Below are 21,973 nucleotides of genomic sequence, written 5' to 3' on the forward strand. Positions count from 1 at the left end.
GGTTCTGACAGGTTCTGGAGAACTGGTAGCGGAAATTTTTAGCAGTTTGGAGAACCGGCAAATACCACCTCTGGCTGGTCCCAGAGTGGGGTGGGAATGGAGGTTTTGCAGTATCCTCCCCTGGAGTGGGGAGGGAATGGGGATTTTGCAGTATCCTTCCCCTGGAGTGGGGTGGGAATGGGGATTTTGCAATATCCTTCTCCCAGGAGTGAGGAGGGAATGGGGATTTTGCAGTATCCTTCCCCTGGAGTGGGGTGGGAATGGAGGTTTTGCAATATCCTACCCCTGGAGTGGGGAGGGAATGGGGATTTTGCAGTATCCTTCCCCCAGGAGTGGGCAGGGAATGGGGATTTTGCAGTATCCTTCCCCTGCCACCCCCACCAAGCCACACCACGCCCACAAAGCCACGCCCACAGAACCAGTAGTAAAAAAAAAAATAATTGAATTTCCCCACTGCCCAAGACCTCTCTGGCTAGGTTCGCATGTGAGCATGAGCTATGATAGGTTGCTTGTGGCTCAGCCTGCTGCGTGAATCGAAATAGAATAGAATAGGAAATAGAATAAACTTTATTGTCACTTTGAACGTACACTAATTGGCATACATTATAAATGAAATTCCGTTGCATACAGCTCTCAAAGGGTCATTGTATATATCAGTGGTGGGTTTCAAATTTTTTTACTGTGGGCGTGGCTTGGTGGGCGTGGCAGGGGAAGGATGCTGTAAAATCTCCATTCCCACCCCACTCCAGGGGAAGGATACTGCAAAATCCCCATTTCCTCCCGATCAGCTGGGACTTTGGAGGCGGAGAATAGATGGGGGCGGGGCCAGTCAGAATTTTTACTACCAGTTCTCCAAACTACTCAGAATTTCCGCTACCGGTTCTCCAGAACTGGTCAGAACCTGCTGAAACCCACCTCTGGTGTATATACCCACATGTATTATATGACACAGAGAAACACCTCAGCATACTTGTTCATCTAAACACGGCCACAACCAGAGTTTGTGATTGCACAAATGCAGGCCGTGCGAGGTAGGCAACGTTTTGCGCAAACACGTGTGTGTGTGTCCCTTCACAATCGCTTGCACCGAAGTGCATTCAGACGTTCTCTCTGGGGCAGTTAGAGCCACTCATAAAAGACGATGGGAGGGAAACTGAAAGAATTTTAACAGACACAGAATTTCTGCTTCTTTTTAACCTCATTTTATATTTAATCTCATTTTATAATGTGAGAAATGGTGTAGGGTCTCCTGCTTGGGAGGGTTGGGGGTTGGGGTTGGACTAGATGACCTACAAGATCCCTTCAAACTCTGTTCATCTGTTATAACAGCCTAGCTCGGTGGTTGAAGAAAGAGGAGGATGCCGGGAATTGGAGTTTTTGTTTTTTTTTAAAAAAATCTTCCTCTGCAGAACTACAGAAAGCATTACGCATGCGTCATTCCGATGACGGTGCTCGCTTCCCGTGACCGTAGAGATAGAAAGAGTAGAGTTGTCCCCGAGTCACAGTGACACAACTTTGAAAGTAGCTGCAGTTACAAGATTTTATTTATTTATTTATTGTATTCAATTTGTATACCGCCCTTCTCCTAGTGGACTCAGGGCGGTGCACGGCCAGAACTAAAACACATACCAATACAAAATTTAAAATTTATTAAAAAGAATTACATACTTTGGCCCAAATTTAAAACAATGCAAATTAAAACCCATTGACAAATTAAAAGCTAAAAAAACTAAAAAAGGTACATTATAAAGATTAATTTTAATTAATTTTTTTAAAAAAGATACATTATAAGCCACATATAAAGAGAAAGGACAGGAGGAAGAGTATCTTTTCCCAACTGATTTATTTTCTGACAATTGTTGTAAGTGAAGAAGTGTAAGTGTTGGAAGTGAATTGTTGGAAGTGACAATTGTTGTAAGCTGGGAATCCTCAGGTGTTACTGAGCTATGCCAGCGGCCACCAGAGGGCGCCAAAGAGGATTTTGCAAAGCACAGCATGTCTATTGTTTGTTTGTTTGTTTTTATTAAATTTTAAATTTTATTATTGTGGCAACTTCAAGACCTGCGGACTTCAATTCCCAGAATTCCTGAACCAGCATGGCTTGAAAAGTTGGAAGTCCACAAGGGGTAAAAATTGCTGCAGTTGTCCACTCCTGATATAGAAAGACCATTTTTGGGGAGTAACCATTTTACACACCCTTTAAGATTTGGGGTTGCCCTGGTTGAATTAGTGCAGGGGTGGGCAAATGAGGCCCTTTTACAACCTGTGGACTTCAACTCCCAGAATTCCTGAGCCAACCAAGCTGTCTCAGGAATTCTGGGAGTTGAAGTCCACAGGTTGTAAAAGAGCCCCTGGCCTAAATCTTCTCCCCTTTTTTAAATGTAAATTTTTTAATTTGTTTTTAAATTGTGGGGTATTTTAAATTCAGCCAAAATTATTTAATTCGTTTTTAACTTATTTTAAATTTTTGTATTTATGTGTTTTATCTTGTGGCTGTTCACCGCCCTGAGTCCTTCAGGAGAAGGGCGGTAGAGAAATTTAATTAAAATAAAATAAAATAAAATAAAATAAAATAAAATAAAGTAAAGTAAAGTAAAGTAAAGTAAAGTAAAGTAAAGTAAAGTAAAGTAAAGTAAAGTAAAGTAAAGTAAAATAAAATAAATAATAAAATAAAATAAAATAAAATAAATAAAATAAAATAATAAAATAAAATAAATAAAATAAAATAATAAAATAAAACAATACAATACAATACAATACAATACAATACAATAATAAAATAAAATAAAATAAAATAATAAAATAAAATAAATAAAATAAAATAATAAAATAAAATAATACAATACAATACAATACAATACAATACAATAATAAAATAAAATAAAATAAAATAAAATAAAATAAATAAAATAAAATAAAATAAAATAAAATAAAATAAAATAAAATAAAATAAATAAAATAAAATAAAATAAAATAAAATAAAATAAAATAAAATAAATAAAATAAAATAATAAAATAAAATAATACAATACAATACAATACAATAAAATAATAAAATAAAATAAAATAAAATAAAATAAAATAAAATAAAATAAAATAAATAAAATAAAGTAAAGTAAAGTAAAATAAATAATAAAGTAAAGTAAAATAAATAAAATAAAATAAAATAAAATAAAATAAAATAAATAAAATAAAATAATAAAATAAAATAATACAATACAATACAATACAATACAATAAAATAATAAAATAAAATAAAATAAAATAAAATAATAAAATAAAATAAAATAAATAAAATAAAATAATAAAATAAAATAATACAATACAATACAATACAATACAATACAATACAATAATAAAATAAAATAAAATAAAATAAATAAAATAAAATAAAATAAAATAAAATAAAATAAAATAAAATAAATAAAATAAAATAAAATAAAATAAAATAAAGTAAAGTAAAGTAAAGTAAAATAAAATAAATAATAAAATAAAATAAAATAAAATAAAATAAAATAAAATAAAATAATAAAATAAAATAAAATAAAATAAAATAAATAAATTTGCCCACCCCTGGATTAGTGAGAGCGGTTCCCGGAAACTGCCTAAAAAAAACCCCCCATCAGGTAGGTCCCCTCTAGTCTTTCCTATCTCCCGAATCCCGCTCGCTTTGAACGTGTCCAATGGGAACGCTCCCTCCGCCGGACGTGCCCGCGGGGATGCCTGGGAGGTGTAGTCCGCTTGGCTCTTTAAAAGGCTGATGCGGCATTGCTCGCGGGAGTCCAGCTGCTTCTCCTCCTCCTGCCCGACGGCTCGCAGGTAACGTGGGGAGCGGCGGTGCAAAGGATCCCGGGCTCTTCCCTTGCTGGGGCTTCGTGCAAGCGTCTCCCTTCCGGATTGCAAGCATTTCTGGCAGCTGCAAAAAAATGGGGCAGAGTCACTCCTGGGCTCTTGCAACAGAGCCAAAGTGGGGGAAATTGGGGGAATTGGGGGTTTAACAGCCCCTCCCCCACACTTCCACTTCCCCCCACTTCCAAAAAGCAAAGGTGCTTTTTTTTAAGGAGGCAACTGGACTTTCTTGGGTTTTTTTTTTTTTTTTGGAAGACGTTTCACTTCTCCTCCAAGGAAGCTTCTTCAACTCTGACTGAATGGTGGGGAATGGAAGGATTGATACTTCTTGCAGACAGTCACTTGCATCCTTTGAGAGCAGTGTTTCTCAACCTTGGAAGCTTGAAGATGGGTGGACTTCAACTCCCAGAATCCCCCAGCCAGCAACGCTGGCTGGGGGATTCTGGGAGTTGAAGTCCACCCATCTTCAAGCTTCCAAGGTTGAGAAACACTGTTTTAGAGGGTGGTTGAAGCCCTTGGAGGTTTCTCTGTGTCCTCAGGGTCAGCTGAGTGGTGCAAATTTCAGGGTTGTCCCAAAAAGTGATTTTTCAAGAGGCAACTGGAGTTTGTTTTTTTTTTTCTCTTTTGAAGATGTTTCGCTTCTCCTCCAAGGAGCTTCTTCAGTTCTGGTTGGATGGTGGGGAATGGAAGGATTGATACTCCTTGCAGAACAGCTGGTCATTTGCATCCTTTTCGAGGATCTTTTAAACCTTTTGAAGGTCCTCTTTTTTTTTTTTTTTACCTTGTAAACTATCTTGTCAGAGCTGAAGAATCTTCTTGGAGGAGAAGTGAAACGTCTTCAAAAGAAAAAAAAGAAGAAGTAACAGTAACAGAGTTCGAAGGGACCTTGGAGGTCATCTAGTCCAACCCCCTGCTCACCAGGAGACCTATACTGGGGATTCGAACCGCCGACTTTTCGGATCAACAAGCCACTGAGCCACCTAGGGAGCCTCCAAAGAAAGTCCAGTTGCTTACTTTGTAAGCCGCCCTGAGTCTCCGGAGAAGGGCGGCGTATAAATCAAATAAAAATAAAAATAAAATAAAAATAAATAAATACTAGGGACAACCATGACCTGGAGGATTGAGAATCTCTGCAGACTTTTGGTCTGGAGGCTGGTTTGAGACTCTGAAGCCAAGAGAAAGTGCCTTCTTGAGAACAGGGGGTGTCCTTTGTGGTCGGAGGGCCACTTTGTGGACTCCGGGGCCACTTTCTAAGACCCTGTTGTGGCCCATCAGTGGCCTGTGCAGCTAGTAGCTGATTCCGACAGCGAGGAGGCTGGTGTGGTGCAGCCTGTGCAGCTGGCACTCAAGTCGGACAGTGAGGAGGCTGGAGAATATGCGGTGCCAGAGGCGGGGATTCAGCCAGGGCCTTCAGAAGCTCCAGAAGCTCCCATAAGTGACGAGGAAGAAGAGGAGGAGCCTCTTCTCGATACACAGGCACGCAGAGCTGCCAAAAGGCAGGTGTGGCTCCTCAGGAGGAGGTCTCCTCGAGAGTAAGGCTTGGGGTTAATTAATTAATTAATTTATTTATTTTTCATATTTGTATACCGCCCTACTCCCGAAGGACTCAGGGTGGTGAACAGCCATAATAAATACAAATACATATAGAAGTTAAAAACTTAGCCTATTTAAGGAGGAATGCCGACTGAAGCAATTTGCAGGGAACAACTTCGTTCACATACCTTTGTGTCTTGTCTTGCTTATCTTATCAGCTTCCTGCAAATTGCTTCTGGGCATTCTGCCAACCACAGTAAGCTTTCAGTGATTATTCTTTGAATTCTTGGCGGCTGTTAATGCAGTTAATTAACAGCCGTTGTTGTAAAAAAATTAGTTTATTCAGTAAACTAAGGTTTGAACGGACTTTGTGTGCGCTGCGTTCTTTGGGATCCGTAGCTGGGGCAGAACAGAGCCTCCCTTTGCCTTTCTCCTAGGTTTCGATGCCGTGTCCACTCTCAACGATTCTTCTCGTAGGCTTCAGGCCGAGCTGCGCTTGGAAGATCAGGGGCTGCAGGAGAATTTCCCAGCTGCGTGGAGCCATGAGGCTGGTTCAGTTCCAGGCTAAGGATTCAAGCACTGAGCCCCGGATTGGTCTGGAGGAACGAGACGGTGGAGACGTGGTGGACCTCAACGCTTTCGACTCATCCTTGCCCAGGACCATGCGGGCCTTCCTGGAGGCAGGAGAGGCAGCCCTGGCAGTGGCCAGAAGGTACGTGAGAGTGGAGCTACTGGCTGGTCCAGAGGAGAGAAGCAGGAGACGGAGAACGGGAACGTTGAAGGGATGGAGCCCATCAAGTGGCTTCTTTGACGGATAGCTGTCACTAGGGGTAGGATGGGGTTATTGCTTCTGTTGTTTGTACGTTGGGTTTTTATTTTTTTTGTAAGCCACCCAGAGTCTCTGAGAGTGAATGGGGGGCAGGGATGGGCTGCTGGGAGTTCGCAAGGGTTCGGGAGAACCTCTAGCTAAGATTCTGTGCAGTTTGAGAACCCCCAAAATCCCACTCCTGGCTGGCCCCGCCCCGCCCACCCTGCCCCTCCCCATGCAGCCCGTTTTGGATGCAGGTAAGTGCAGGGCGCATACGGGGGCTCAGGGAGGGTGAAAAATAGGCCTACCAGTGTCACTGCGTTGTTTTATTTACCAGCTGAGCTCTCATTTCTGGACTATCAGACTTTCCGTAGCTTGCCAAGAATCCTTATCAGTAAGCTAAACTGCGCATGTCCACCCACATTCCTTCACACACACTTTCCTTTCTTCTCTTGCCAGAAAGGTCCGGCTGAGAAATAGCCGGCACGAACTTTTTCAAAATGTAACTAATTAGATCAGTTAGATGTTTTATTTTCTTTATAACAAATAAATGAGTTTTCTTAGAAGATATATCTTCCGGTTTTGTTTTCTTAAAGTATGCTTGCAAGGAAAAGCCTCGATCCACTCCTCTTAATCAAGGTGCGATTGTCCCAAAGGCAGAATGGGATTAATCAGCGCCCTGACAACCAGAAGTTTGGGAGGGCCTCCGGAGCCTGGGGAGGCCATTTTCACCCTCCCAGAGGCTCGAGAAAAGCCTCCGGAGCCTGGGGAGGCCATTTTCACCCTCCCAGAGGCTCGAGAAAAGCCTCCGGAGCCTGGGGAGGCCATTTTCACCCTCCCAGAGGCTCGAGAAAAGCCTCCGGAGCCTGGGGAGGCCATTTTCACCCTCCCAGAGGCTCGAGAAAAGCCTCCGGAGCCTGGGGAGGGCAAAAAAGCCCTTCCCCTCCCGCCGACTAGGCCACGCCCACCATGGCCACGCCCACCCAGCAGCCGGGCAGAGAACCCCTTGCTAAAATTTTTGAATTTCCCACCCCTGTATGGATGGCTATATAAATTCTCTAAATAAATAAATAGATAAATCCACCATCCAAGCAACTTTCTTAACCCCACTTTCAGTCTGGAGGCCCTGATGCTTTTGAGCTCCTTCCACAGAGCACAGCAATCTGGTTGTCCTTCTCTGCCCCGGTCCGAAGTGGCCCTCTTGGCTCCCATCACCGGTCCAGATAAAGTGATCTGCGTCGGCATGAACTACGTGGACCACTGCCTGGAGCAGAATGTCAAGATCCCCAAGGAGCCCATCATCTTCAACAAGTTCCCCAGTTCCATTGTGGGACCCTACGATGCCATCGTCCACCCAACGGAGACCAACGTGAGTCTATTCGCAGGCTGGCGGATTTATACTCCTTGCCGTAAAGGTAAAGGTTCCCTTCGCACATGTGTGCTAGTCGTTCCCGACTCTAGGGGGCGGTGCTCATCTCCGTTTCAACGCCGAAGAGCCAGAAATGTTGTTTTTATGGCCCTCTGAGCCAGCCTGGTGTCCCTTGGCTCTTGGGGTGGCAAAATCCAGAGGTTCACCCCTTGTGTTTTCCCTCTTCCAGGAAGTGGACTGGGAAGTTGAGCTGGCCTTTATCATTGGGAAGAAAGGAAAACACATCCAGGTAAGGCTTCCTTAGGCAGGGGTTGGACTAGAAGACCTCCAGAGGTCCCTCTCAGCATTCTAGAAGTCTAAAAGTTGGCCGAGAGCAGCTGAGAGCTGACTTTAGGAAGCAGCCTTGATGATGTTTGACTCCGTTCAGTTTAGCCACTGATGAGTGAGTATCACAGAGAGCAATGTTACCTGCCTGCAAATGAATGCGTGCTCTAGGAACAGGCTCCTCCTGTTCCTCTGCCTCTCTGCTGTCAGCCTCTGGAGGCTCCGGAGTCCGCACCTCACTCCCCGATGGCCCCGGCCCCATCTCTGCCTCCGACGCAGAGCCCTCATCCGGGCCTTCCCCAGCCTCCAGGACTGGCCCCTGTTCTTCCTCAGCCTCCTCACTGTCCGACTCCGCTGCCAGCTGGCGGACCATAACACTCACCATGCCCAAAGCCAGCGTAGACGTCGCTGTTTCAATCGTGTACACATGCTAGAAATTCCAGCACGTTCCAAGACTGCGCTATTTGGAACTTTGTCATGCCAGGTGATGCCAAGAATATGTCGGAGACTGCACATATGAAAGATGTTCAACTTTCTCTCCTGCCATGCGTAAAGGGTCCAAAACTCACTGCAGTACAAGAGGCTCTGTAGACCTGTATCTTTGTATGTTCCGCCAGCTTCTTATTAAGCCATACTCTCTTTGTAAGTCTGGAGAATGTGGTGACCGCTTTACCAATACGTTTACCGATAGTAATAATGATATGACACGTCATAATTACAACCATATTTATAATTATGATCATATTACTTATACTAGCATGCTTATAATGATACTAATGATAATTACACTCGTAGTAATTCTATGAAAGAAAACCTCCAACTCTCTTACTCTGATGCCCTTTTAGGAATCTGACGCGATGGCTCATGTGGTTGGATTTATGGTGGCCCACGACGTGAGTGCCCGAGACTGGCAGATGAAGAGGAACGGGAAGCAATGGCTGTTAGGGAAAACTTTCGACACCTTTTGCCCGCTGGGCCCAGCTCTGGTGACCAAGGACTCCGTCTCAGGTTGGGAAGGTGCCAGGTCCCTCTGCTGACCTTCGTTTGAAGCTCCTTGCTTTGCAAACTGGAGCAGGAGATGCAGTTTGGTGGGGCTGGAGTGGCAGAGGACTCTGGAGGAGAGGGGTGGTTGGGACCTCTGGAGGTCTGGGTTCGGACCTGGGCATGACGGAAGCTCTGCTGCTTGGTATTGTAGATGAGCTTGGAGGGAGGTGGCACAATCAATGTTGTCCTCCTAGATCAGTGTTTCTCAACCTTGGAAGCTTGAAGATGGGTGGACTTCAACTCCCAGAATCCCCCAGCCTTCTCTTCCTCCTCCTTCTCCTCCTCTTCTTTCTCCCTCTTCTTTTTTCTTCCTTCTCTTTCTCCCTCTCCTCGTTCTTTTTCTTCTCCTCCTTCTCTTTCTTCTCCTCCTCCTCCTCCTTCCTCTCCTCTTCCTCCTCCTCAGTCTCCTCCTCCTCCTCCTCCTCCCTCTCTTCCTCTTTCTCCTCCTCCTCCTTCTCCCTCTCCCCCCCTCCTCTTCCCGCACTCCCTTCTAGCACCGATGATATTACCTAGTTTGGGTAATCAACACGTCTGCAAGAAAACAACTAAGCTCAGAGAACACGAAGGACCCCACAGATTTGATCAGAGACCCTTTCTCCTATTTTGGAAGGTGCATTTCCTCTTTGGGTTCTTTTAACATTCCTCTGAATATATTAAATTCAACTCCCATCACTGCCTGGGGCATTCTGAGAGTTTGAAGTCCGCAAGCCTTAAACGTCGCCAAGATTGGAGACCACCCCACACCCTGCCTCAAAAAAAACCCCAAGCAAACAGCTTCCTTTTAATCTCAGGGGGCTATGCGCTCTCTCTCTCTCTCCTTCCTTCCCACCCAGATCCTCACAATTTGGGCATCCGTTGCCGAGTGAACGGCGAACTCGTCCAAAACAGCAGCACCAATCAGATGATCTTCAAAACGGAGGCTCTTGTTGCATGGGTATCCCGGTAAGTACTGCGCCTTTGGTGTTGAGTCATGCCGGCCACATGACCATGGAGACGTCTTCGGACAGCGCTGGCTCTTCGGCTTTGAAACAGAGATGAGCACCGCCCTCTAGAGTCAGGAACGACTAGCACATATGTGCGAGGGGAACCTTTACCTATTGGCACATCTGGGGAAAACTTGACTCTGGAGGACCCAACATTTCCCCCACCCAAATCAAAATTCCCCCTCAGATCACACGTCCCATCACATGGTCCAACCAGGTCACAGTCGCCATCTTGGCTGGCTTTAGTCCACACCTCTCCCAACACTTGGTAGAACGTCCTTGGCTCCCACGGGAAAGAATGTTATTTTGGCTACACATTCCCAGCTATCTCTATCTCCCCCCCTTTAGTTCTCCCAGCTCCAACCAGCCTGGCTTTGGCAGCCCTGAAGATGTTCCCAAAATGGCTCCAGCATAAAAAATGGCTTCAGCGCGGACAGCCCTATAATTTTATGTTCGAGAACACTCTCTCCTCCACCTGAACCACTAGCTCCCCGTCAGGCTGCTCTTATTCTGCTTATTACGGTGTTCGATGTTCTTTGCAGATTTGTCACGTTGTACCCAGGAGATGTCTTCCTGACGGGGACACCCCCGGGCGTTGGAGTTTTCCGGAAGCCTCCCACTTTCCTCAAGGTGACTTCTGTTCTTAATTCCTCATATTAATGAATTAATTCATGCTCTTCTGCCCGTTGGGGGAATATTTTGCATGTAATCATTGCTAAATTTCCTGGAATTTTGTTTCCCCCTGTAACACCCCTATAATCCACTGCTCTTTTCCGAACACAAAATAGCACATCAGTTATCATTCCAAGCTCCACAATCCCAAGTCCTGCAGGGGTTTTTTATAAGTCAACAACAACAACAAAAAAACCATTTTGGAAAATGGCGCTGAGGAATTCAGCTGAAATATTGTTGTCTTTTCCAATCGCTTTACTCTCTCCTGCGTGTAATGCCTCTATTGGCATAGCCTTACTTTAGAAAGAGGGCAGACAGCACCCCTCTATGGGCAGGAAATGTGGCCCGAAGGCTGTTTATTTTATTTTATTTATTTTATTAAATTTCTATACCGCCCTTCTCCCGAAGGACTCAGGGCGGTGAACAGCCACAAGATAAAAACACATAAATACAAAAATTTAAAATAAAATAAAAACGAATTAAATAATTTGGCCGAACAAATTTAAAATACCCCATAATTTAAAACAAATTAAAATTTACATTTAAAAAGGGGAGAAGATTTAGACCTGTTGATTTGCAGGACAAACTTCAGCATGGTCTTAAACCAGGGGTGGGCCTGCTGGGAGTTCGCAAGGGTTCGGGAGAACCTCTAGCTAAGATTCTGTGCAGTTCGGAGAACCCCGAAATCCCACTGCTGGCTGGCCAGGCCCATCCCGCCCCGCGGCCCGTTTTGGATTCATGTAAGTGCAGGGCGTGCTTACCCCTGGCGAGATTGGCCAAAATGTTTCCCAATAGACCACCAAATTGCTGGAAATGTAACCACCACCAAGGGACCTACTACCACATGTGGTGGACATGTCCCAAAGCTAGGGAATATTGGACAAAAATCATAAAATGGTTGGAGGAAATTATTGAACAAAAAACTGATAAGAAGCCAGAGTTATTCCTTTTGGGTATAATAAAAGGAAACATTAAGTAAAGAAATTCAATACATCATGTTCCATATAATCACTGCAGCCAGAATTACATTCGCCCAAAACTGGAAGCAAGAAAACACTCCATCAAATGCAACGATCATAAAAAAAGATGCTAGAATGCGCAGAAATGGACAAATTAACGATGGAGAGGAAACAGTGTATTATGAGACGTAGAACAGATAGTATAATTGGCTTGAAAAGAAGTCAATGTATAGTGAATGTATAGGAAAGATAACAAAACAAAAATATACATATTTAGAGAGTAGTATTTAGAGAATAGTACAATGTAAATATTGTGTATATTATACAAATAACTATGAAATAAGAATGTATATGTATAAAACAATAGGCCTATGGATAAGTTGGAATTAAGAAAAAATTCCGATAACGGAAAGCTGTAATGATTTTAAAGGTTAAAAATGTTGAATAAAAAATATTTTTTTTAAAAAAAAGGGTAGGGCACGCCTGGAGGCTCGGGGAGGGCAAAAAACGGGCTTACCGGAAGTTCTGGTAAAGGGCCTCTGGAGCCTGGGGAGGCCGCTTTCACCCTCCCGGAGGCTCAAGGAAAGCCTCCAATGCCTGGGGAGGGCAAAAACACCCCCCAACCCCCTGTGGTGCAGGAGGCCAACTAGGCCACGCCTACCCAGCAACCGGACAGAGAACCCCTTACTAACTGTGTGTTTAAGACACAGTGGGCGGAGTCTGAATTTTGTGTCCTGAAGTTCAAGCGTATTTGGGGAGAGAATTTTGAGGCAGGGGATTTTTGAAGTTTGCTCCTTCCTGGGAGCGTGTTCCCATTTCTTGCAACTCTCTTGGGCAAAGGGCAATTGTAATCCTGTTCTCCCCACAGAAAGGAGACGAAGTACAGTGTGAAATCGATGAGCTGGGAACCATCTGCAACAAGGTGATGTGAAGGTTTTCCCGCGGCGACTCCGGACAAAACCCTCGGCTGGCGTTTAAAACGCACAAAGTGCCTTCCTCGATTCTAATCCGGGAGCATAAATAAGGAAGTTCTTAAAATGCTTTTGAGTTTACATCTGCTGGAATTATTTCTGCCAAGCATCGCAAATGGGGGCGGCAGTCAAATGAAAATTGCAAGTGCCATCCGCAATTTCTGGGCATCTCGGTTTGAAACCTGGCACTAGACGCAGCTTCAGAGGATAATCGAGGGCTGGAAGAGACCTGGAGGTCATCTAGTCCAACCCTGTTCCTGCAGGACATTCTTAGTGAGTTTCTGTCTTTTGATCCCCCAGTCACATGGTTACATAGCCACGCCCACGCAGTCACATGACCCCACCACCACCAAGCTGTGCCTACCAAGCCACGCCCACCGAACCGGTAGGAAAGGAATTTAGATTTCACCACTGACTTAATCTATGCTGGTTCTCCAACTGCTATCCTGTCTCCCCTGGTCCTTCTCTTCCCTAGAGTAGACATGCTCAGTTCCTGCAACCGTTCTTTATATGTTTTAGCCTCCAGTCCCCTAATCACCTTGGTTGCTCTTCTCTGCACTCTTTCTAAGGTTGCAACATCTTTTTTACATCGTGGTGACCAAAACTGGATGCAGGATTCTAGGTGTGGTCTTACTAAGGCTTTATAGAGTGGTATTAGTACCTCCTTTGATCTAGATTGTGTCCCTCTGTTCATGCAATTTAGGATTGCGTTGGCTTTTTGGGCTGTCGCTGAACACTGCTGGCTCATATTTTAACTCGGAGGTCTTCAAACTTGGCAGCTTTAAGACTTGTGGACTACAACTCCCAATAGTTGTAGTCCACTCCCAGGTGGAGTTGTAGTCCACAAGTCTTAAAGCTGCCAAGTTTGAGGACCTCTGTTTTAACTGGTTGTCCACTAAGACTCCAAGATCCCTCTCACAGTTCCTGCTCTTAAATCTGGTTTCACTCAGTCTATATATGTACTTTTGGTTTTTCTTGCCTAAGTGTAAGACTTGACTTTTCTCTACATGCATTTTTTTTTTAAAATTTGATTTATATGCTGCCCTTCTCCGGAGACTCAGGGCGGCTTACAGTGCGTTAAGCAATAGCCTTCATCCTTTTGTATATTTATACAAAGTCAGCTTATTGCCCCCACAATCTGGGTCCTCATTTCACCTACCTTAGAAAGGATGGAAGGCTGAGTCAACCTTGAGCCTTGGAGAGATTCGAACCTGCAGTAATTGCAGGCAGCTGGTCTTAATAACAGGGTGCTTTAGGCCACTGTACTACCAAGGCTCCAGCCAGTTTTAACTGGTTGTCCACTAAGACTCTTAAGATCCCTCTCGCAGTTCCTGCTCTTAAATCTGATTTCACCCATTCTATATATGTACTTTTGGTTTTTCTTGCCTAAGTGTAAGACTTGACTTTTCTCTACATGCATTTTAACCCAAAGCACCAGGTGATCCGTTTTTCACCCAAATATTTAAATTGCACCCCGTCAAGCCCCTTTTTGCTCTTTCAGAGAAGGTCCCACTGCCAAATAAAACTTCTGACTCTTATTTCTAAAAGGGCAATTAACAAGTAATCTACTCTCGAAGCTCCTCCTGCCCTTTTGAGAAAAGCTAATGCTTGCAGGATGAACCATCAAAAGTAATAGCTGCTCTATGTAATTTTGATGCCACGGCTCCTGACAGAAGATTTTAGCGCTCGGGTTTTAACAAAAAGAAAGTGGGTGACTGCATATATACTGCTAGTTTCTTTAAAAAAAATCCACCGTCAGTATTACTTCTATAAACTGCGTAAAAAGAAGGGAAAACATATTCACAAAAGCATCCCGAGATACCTTTAAATAGAAATAATACTATGTTATGTGCTGTTGGCTCAACCTAAAACTAAACTATTTTTTTTCCCCCCAACAGATGTGTTTTGAACACTTTAATGAATATTCAAGGCCTCTTTTTTTAGTGAATACTGTACAGAGGAGAAACCAACAAGGTTAGAATAGAATAAATAGATTTGGAAGGGACCTTGGAGGTCTTCTAGTCCAACCCTCTGCTTAGGCAGGAAACCCTACACCACTTCAGACAAATGGTTATCCAACATCTTCCTAAAAACTTCCAGTGTTGGGAGCATTCACAACTTCTGGAGGCAAGTTGTTCCACTGATTAATTGTTCTATTTACTAGATTTAGTTTTTACCGGTTCCATGTACACCAGTCCCTAATGGTCCGTGCCACTCAGCTTGGGCATATTTTGGGACCACCAGGTTGATGCTGGGCCAGGCAGGCTCTTTGCAAGACAACATACCTCTTGCCTGCGTCCCCTGAATCTGTAGGTACCTATTTCTGGTGACACTCCAAACCGGAGTACTGTATATATAATCATATTCCAACTTTTGGACAATTTATACAGACGGGTGAATTATTTCTCACAGTAAATATTGCAATGTGCTTGTAGATCGATCGTAGCTTATCCTCATCCTTTGGAATAGCATTAATGTCAACTTGCAAAGCATCCCTGGCCTGCTCTCGAGTTGCCACAGGCCAGGGGGGATGGGAAACCGGGGAAATGGCACAGCAGCCAAAGACAGATGGACATTCCACACTTCTCTCTCTCAAGGCTGTATCCCAGGGTTACCTACAGCAGCCGTGGGGAGTGACTTCTACAATCCCCAAAAGACTGAATGTGATGATGCACCCTGGAGGGGAGGGAGGAAACAGGGTCATAATTAGAGTGTAAATTATGTAGGGTCAGAGCTGGCTTCACTTGGGAAGGTGCCGGCATGAAGCTCCTAATTAATAACTGGATTTTTTTTTGAAGCTTGGCTCAAGACTCATGATTTAATTAGGGCATCCATCGGATCCCCGACAGCTACATCCTAGCATCCTATAATACACTTTCAGCTGATGCAGCACACAGCCAGAAACACAGGTAGTCCTCAATTTACAACATTTTGTTTAATGACCGCTTGAAGTTACGACGCTGAAAAAAGTGACTTATGTTTTTCACACTTAACAACCACCATTGCAATACCCCCCATGATCGTGTGATCAGAATTCAGATGTGATTTACATCGGAGGCTTGACCACTGACTCACATTTATGACGGTTCAGATTTATGACGGTTGCGGTGTCCCGGGGCCACGTGATCCCCATTTTGCGACCTTTAACGAATGTGGCGAGAAAAGTCTTTAGCTGGGGCAAATTTCTCATTTAGCAACATGAATTTTGGGTTCACTTGTGGTCGTAAATTGAGGATTACCTGTACTGTGTATGTTCCAAAGCAGCTTTTCCATCACAAATGGAAGTATTACAGCTGCAGTTCTGCCCCCCAAAACTTCATTTACAGGGCTGGCTTACTGAGAGAAAAAAAAAACAGTACATGGAAACTCTTAAGAAGACCTTGACTCCATACTTTGCAATATTATTATTATTATTTTTTTAAAAAAAGAAGGCCTTCCTTCCTGCTGATTGCTTCTTCTTTCATAAATGGGAATTTTTTTTTGATAAACAATCCATAATGCAAATATGCTACAAACCTCACACTTCAGCGTTAATTGATTTTATTAACCTAAATGGCCTCGTTGCCTTGCTCAAAATTCCCCCTTCCTGGAAAACAACATTTCAAAAGTAGAACCACAAAGAAAACAACAATCCAAACAGATTGGTCGGGGGGAAGAACTCTTTGTCAGATTTCTGAATCCTCCTGCCTGTTAAAGGAAGACCTCATCAAAAGGATCTACTGGTGTTTCTCAACCTTGGAAGCTTGAAGATGGGTGGACTTCAACTCCCAGAATCCCCCTGGCTGGGGGATTCTGGGAGTTGAAGTCCACCCATCTTCAAGCTTCCAAGGTTGAGAAACACTGATCTAGTAGATAAACTGATGGATGAATTTCTCCAGTTTCTTTTGGTTTTCTCGAGCAGTGAAAGCTTCAGACAGATGGAGAAGAGGCTCCTTGCCTTCCGTCACTTCCTTGAACACCTGAAAGAGAAATCAAGTGAGCATCCTTTCTCCCCAGAGAGCAGGTGGCTGGCAGACCGACACATATACAAGTCTTCCCTAATCAGCATTAATAAATTAATTAATCCAATTAATTAATCCAGGAAGGAAGGAAGGAAGGAAGGAAGGAAGGAAGGAAGGAAGGAAGGAAGGAAGGAAGGAAGGAAGGAAGGAAGGAAGGAAGGAATAGCAATAGCACTTATATTTATATACGGCTTCACAGTGCTTTAGGCTGAGTCAACTTTGAGTTGAACTCCTGGCAGTGGGCAGAGTTAGCCTGCAATACTGCATTCTAACAGGAAGGAAGGAAGGAAGGAAGGAAGGAAGGAAGGAAGGAAGGAAGGAAGGAAGGAAGGAATAGCAATAGCACTTATATTTATATATGGCTTCACGGTGCTTTAGGCTGAGTCAACTTTGAGTTGAACTCCTGGCAGTGGGCAGAGTTAGCCTGCAATACTGCGTTCTAACAGGAAGGAAGGAAGGAAGGAAGGAAGGAAGGAAGGAAGGAAAGAAGGAAGGAAGGAAGGAAAGGAAAGGAAAAACAGCAATAGCACTTAGACTGAAATGCCCTTCATAGTCCTTTGGAGCCCTCTCTAAGCAGTTTAAAGAGTCAGCCTCTTGCCCTCCAACGATCTGGGTCCTCATTTTGCCAACCTCGGAAGGACGGAAGGCTGAGTCAACTCTGAGTTGAACTCCTGGCAGTGGGCAGAATTAGCCTGCAATACTGCATTCTATCCACTGGGAGGGAGGGAGGGAGGGAGGGAGGGAGGGAGGGAGGGAGGGAAGGAAGGAAGGAAGGAAGGAAGGAAGGAAGGAAGGAAAATAGCAATAGCACTTAGACTTATATACCACTTTACAGTGCTTTTACAGCCCTCTCTAAATGGTTTACAGAGTCAGCCTTTTGCCTCCAATAATCTGGGTCCTCATTTGACCGACCTCGGAAGGATGGAAGGCTGAGTCAACCTCATGTCCTTGGTGATGAAATATCAGTGGATGCAGGGAATTAAAGAGCCCCCTCCTTTAAACATGCCTCATCCTGAAACCTAATCACTCTGTCCTCCTAGCGCTGTTCTTTTGAGAGGGAAAAAAAACAACAACCAACCATTTAATTTCCTAAAAGCTCCATGCTGGACTTCTGAACCTTAGCTGTAAAGTTTTGTGTGTGTGTTTTGTTTTTTTTTGGCAATCTGGAGAATCTTAACAGGGTTACCGTTCCTACCCCTAATTCTTTGCAGATGCGAACGGCAGTGGCAATCAAGCTCCTGTTGCAACACTCTGAAAAGGAAGCAAAAGAAAATTATTTGGATGCATTCTCAGAATTAAAGATTCTTTTTACTGAACTCGGTCCAGATCTCGGATAAGAGAGACTGTCCACCCAAAGGGAGTCAACCATCATAAGATATTTCTATTCTTTTGTTTAAATTCCTGCTGATCCCAGCATTGACCCTATTTTTAACCAAGTTAGTACACCTCGGTTAAAAGTTACTCCCTTTCCTATCTTATGACAAGGTCAACGAAAACAATGGACGGGTTAAATGGACTGAATTTAACCTTATCACCTTGATAAGGTTAAATTCAGAACCACCAGGCCTAAATGTTCATAAGTGAGTTCAGCAACCTTCTTAACTGTCATTCCACTTTGACCTTGAGCCTCTCTACCTTCTTTCTGTAGCAAAACCTAATTTTTATGAACCGGGCAGGGAGTTCACGAAAGACCATTAAAAATGAAAGTACATCACTCTGGTGACTGCACGTCAGCTGTGATGACAAGGCTGATTGTCAAAAAATATCTAGAGAATACAGGCAGTCCTCTTATTTATGACCACAATTTTGAGCCCAAAATTTCTTTCTTTTTTTTTGAAAAAGTTTTTTATTTTTTCTCCCCTTCATAACCATATCTTAAATGTAGTTTCTTATCTAACATACATATTTTCTTTTAACTTTCATACTAATACCACTTTGGAAAATATTAAACTGAAAATGAACACAACAATAGAGAGAGAATGGAGAGGGATAGAGGAGATAAGAGAGGGAAAGAAGAAAGGGAAAAGGGAGAGGAAGAAAGAGGAGAAACAAGAGTAGGAGAGAAGGTTAGAAGAGTGGAAGAAGGGAGGTGTGGGGGAAAGGAAGGGGAAGGAGAGAAGGAGAGGAGGAAAGAAGAAATTAGGAAGAAGGGAGGGAAAGGAAAGAGAGGAGAAGGAGGATTGTTGTCAAACAAGGGAGATGAAATGGTAGAAGAGCAACCCCAAATATACTTAAATTGTTTAGGATGAAGGTTGTATTAATATGAAAGTTAAAAGAGCCCCAAATTTCTGTTGTTAAACAAGGCAACTTGTTTAAGCTCCGTTCTACAACCTTTTTTTTGCCATAGCTGTTAAATGCACCATCTGGTCGTTAAGCGAATTTGGGCTCCCCCGTTGACTTTGCTTGTTGTAAGCCATCTGGGAAGGTCACAAATGGTGAGTACGGGATACCCCAACCGTCATAAATACGAGCCAGTTCCCAAGAGCCTGAATTTTGATCAACCTACCTACAATACAGGACTACAGACCATGAGAAGTTACGACAGACCCAAAAACAGATACTTAGAACCCAGATTTGACGTTCTGGTAGCTGTTTTCCCTGGTCCCATAATTGCGTGTTGGATGCTTGCCAACTGGTCCACATTTATGGCCATTTGCAGCGTTCAATAGAACCAGCATTTATACTAATCAATAACAGATTAACGGAGGTGGAAGGGACCTTGTTAAGTCATCTAGTCCATCCCTCAGCCAAGCAGGAGACCCTACACCATTTCTGACAGATGGCAGTCCAGTCTCTTCTTGGAAGCCTCCAGGGATGAAGCTCCCACAACTTCTGAAGGCAACTTCTGTTCCATGGATTGCTTGTTCTGTCAGAAAATTCCTCCTTATTTCCAGGTTGAATCTCTCCTTGATCAGTTTCCATGCATTGTTCCTTGTCTGGCCTTCAGGTGCTTTGGAGAATAGCTTGACCCCCTTCCTCCTCTCTGTGGCAACCCTCAAATATTGGAAGATGCTCTCCTGTCTCCCCTGGTCCTTCTCTTCACTAGACTAACCATACTAGTTCCTGCAACTGTTCTTCATATATTTTAGCCTCCAGTCCCCTAATCATCTTTGTTGCTCTTCTCTGCACTCTTTCTAGAGTCTCAACATCTTTTTTATAGTGTGGTGACCAAAACTGGACGCAGGATTCCAGGTGGGGTCTTACCAAGGCTTTACAGAGTGGTATTAGTGGTATTTATTTTCGGTTTCTGGCCAAAAAAATAAAATAAAATCCAATGCAGTCAATGGATTTGCTTAACAACGGTGACGTTTGCTTTATGACCGCCACAAGAAAGGTTGTAAAATCAGGTACAGTCAACATGGCGACCCACTTAATGACCTACGGCCATCATTCCAGGCTCAATTACAATCGGAAGTCGAGGGCTACCTTTGGTTAAGGAATTCTGGGAGTTGAAGTCCAGAGTTGGTAATGGGGGCTGTGGTTGCCCAGCCTTGGATTAGAAGTGACGCGCTAAGAGCGACCAACGTTTCTCACTGCGATTCAGGCCTCGAGTTTCTTACGTCGATTTTTGCGCTTCCAACGCCACGCTGGACAATCTGGGCTTCCAGACTCACCGAAAGAACCGTCCTCTCGTGCCAACCTCACCAGGTCCCGCTGCAGCTCCTCCACGAACCGAGATTCTACAGGGAAAAGGGTTAGCAGAGTGAGAAAAATACTGCAGGAGGAATTCATCAACCAAGGAAGAGGTAGCCGAAGAAGACTTTTTGGAATAGAATAGAGAATATACTGTGGAATGGAATGGAATGGAATGGAATGGAATGGAATGGAATGGAATGGAATGGAATAGAATAGAATAGAATAGAATAGAATAGAATAGAATAGAATAGAATAGAATAGAATAGAATAGAATAGAATAGAATAGAATAGAATAGAATAGAATATTGGAATGAAGAGTAGAGACTAGAAGAGAAGAGAGAATACAATAGAGTAGAGTAGAGTAGAATAGAATAGAATAGAATAGAATAATGAAGGAGAGGAGAGGAGAGACTAGAAGAGAAGAGAGAATACAATAGAGTAGAGTAGAGTAGAGTAGAGTAGAGTAGAGTAGAGTAGAATAGAATAGAATAGAATAGAATAGAATAGAATAGAATAATGAAGGAGAGGAGAGGAGAGACTAGAAGAGAAGAGAGAATACAATAGAGTAGAGTAGAGTAGAGTAGAGTAGAGTAGAGTAGAGTAGAGTAGAGTAGAATAGAATAGAATAGAATAGAATAATGAAGGTGAGGAGAGGAGAGGAGAGGAGAAACTAGAAGAGAGAATACAATAAAGTAGAGTAGAGTAGAGTAGAGTAGAGTAGAGTAGAGTAGAGTAGAGTAGAGTAGAGTAGGATAGAATAGGATAGAATAGAATAGAATAGAATAGAATAGAATAGAATAGAATAGAATCGAATAGAACAGGTGTTTATTGTTACTTTGAACGTACACTGAATGGCATACATTAAATGTGGTACAGTGGTTAGAATGCAGGACTGCGGGCTGCTTCTGCTGACTCTCTGCAGCCTGCAATTTTGGCAGTTCGAATCTCACCAGGCTCAAGGTTGACTCAGCCTTCCATCCTTCCGAGGTGGGTAAAATGAGGACTCAGATTGTTGGGGGCAAGTGTTGTGGTCTGCCAGCAGCCTGCAGAGCTGGCAGCGGAGTCGGACAGTGAGGAGGCTGGGGAGGAACATGGGCCAATCCTGGAATCTGGGGAAGGCTCGGACGAGGACTCTGTGTCGGAGGCAGAGATGGGGCCAGGGCCATCTGGATGTGATGCGCGGACTCTGGACCCTCCAGAGTCGGACAGTAGAGAGGCAGAGGAACAGGAGGAGCCTGTTCCTAGTGCGCACATGCGCAGAGCTGCCAGAAGGCAAGAACAATTAAAACTAAAGGGGCGACTCGGGAGTAAGGCCTGGAGATGATTGGCCCTTCCCATAAGGCTTAAAAGAGGTGCAAAGGCACGTGGGCTCTTTGCAGGAAAGCAACGTTGTTAATTCTGTTCCCAGTCGGCATCTCTGTTTGATTCTGGACTCTGTGTGGCTTTGCCAAGTAGGTCTTTGGCAAGTCTTAAGGGAGATAAAGGCTGGTGATTATCCCGAAGGACTTCTCCCAAAAGACTTTTTGCAACTAATTGGGACTCAGCCGTGAATGAACGTAATTCATTCCCACCGAGCTCACCTTGATCCTACTGCCTCCAGCCGCTGCTACAGCCTACTCTCATCCCCCTACTCCACCACCCCCCACCCCCCGCAACCAGAGGATCCCAGGTATGAGGCCCACCTGGCTGAGGGAAATCCTGCTCTTGAAGGAAGATGGTGGCTCTCTCCAAGGTCTTCAGCGGAGGCCCAAGGAGGCCACAGAGGAACACAAAGAGGTTGGAGCAACTTTCCAACTGACTTACCTAAGGGAGTGGAAAAAAACA

The 21,973-nt window shown here is 43.9% G+C and overlaps 2 protein-coding genes across 7 annotated transcripts in view; one reads left to right on the top strand and one right to left on the bottom strand.

Moving 5' to 3' along the window:
• Positions 1-3,682: 3,682 nt before the first annotated feature.
• LOC148112450 (oxaloacetate tautomerase fahd2, mitochondrial-like) lies at positions 3,683-12,593 on the top strand. 2 transcript variants are annotated; one of them, XM_087875642.1, is made up of 8 exons: positions 3,683-3,819; positions 5,820-6,094; positions 7,343-7,559; positions 7,789-7,848; positions 8,729-8,891; positions 9,761-9,869; positions 10,453-10,540; positions 12,410-12,593. In XM_087875642.1, exons 2-8 carry the CDS (start codon positions 5,826-5,828, stop codon positions 12,470-12,472), a joined length of 969 nt encoding a protein of 322 aa, XP_087731768.1. In that variant the 5' UTR covers positions 3,683-3,819; positions 5,820-5,825; the 3' UTR covers positions 12,473-12,593. The 2 variants fall into 2 exon arrangements, with proteins under 2 accessions (XP_087731768.1, XP_087731769.1); XM_087875643.1 differs by having other exon boundaries at positions 3,699-3,819; positions 5,860-6,094.
• A 3,442-nt stretch (positions 12,594-16,035) lies between these two features.
• The window catches only part of GPAT2 (glycerol-3-phosphate acyltransferase 2, mitochondrial), a 55,813-nt gene continuing 49,875 nt past the window's right edge, over positions 16,036-21,973 (bottom strand). For all 5 annotated transcript variants that reach the window (XM_087875638.1, XM_087875641.1, XM_087875640.1 and 2 more), the window contains 4 exons: positions 21,832-21,952; positions 20,128-20,193; positions 17,709-17,764; positions 16,036-16,471 (listed from right to left, as the gene is read on the bottom strand). In XM_087875638.1, coding sequence (XP_087731764.1) covers positions 16,358-16,471; positions 17,709-17,764; positions 20,128-20,193; positions 21,832-21,952 — 357 coding nt within the window. In that variant the 3' untranslated portion in view covers positions 16,036-16,357. The remainder of the gene's footprint in view (positions 16,472-17,708; positions 17,765-20,127; positions 20,194-21,831; positions 21,953-21,973) is intronic.

This window comes from Pantherophis guttatus, chromosome 9 (assembly GCF_059756535.1).
Source record: "Pantherophis guttatus breed Tessera chromosome 9, ASM5975653v1, whole genome shotgun sequence".
NCBI classification, from domain to species: Eukaryota; Metazoa; Chordata; class Lepidosauria; order Squamata; family Colubridae; genus Pantherophis; species Pantherophis guttatus.

Bases quoted from the DNA above. Each gene is read 5' to 3' on its own strand.
- LOC148112450 (XM_087875642.1), top strand. From the start codon at position 5,826: ATGCCGTGTCCACTCTCAACGATTCTTCTCGTAGGCTTCAGGCCGAGC. The intron at 6,095-7,342 runs GTACGTGAGAGT...CTCCTTCCACAG, and splicing joins GCCCTGGCAGTGGCCAGAAG to AGCACAGCAATCTGGTTGTC. The intron at 8,892-9,760 runs GTTGGGAAGGTG...CTTCCCACCCAG, and splicing joins GACCAAGGACTCCGTCTCAG to ATCCTCACAATTTGGGCATC.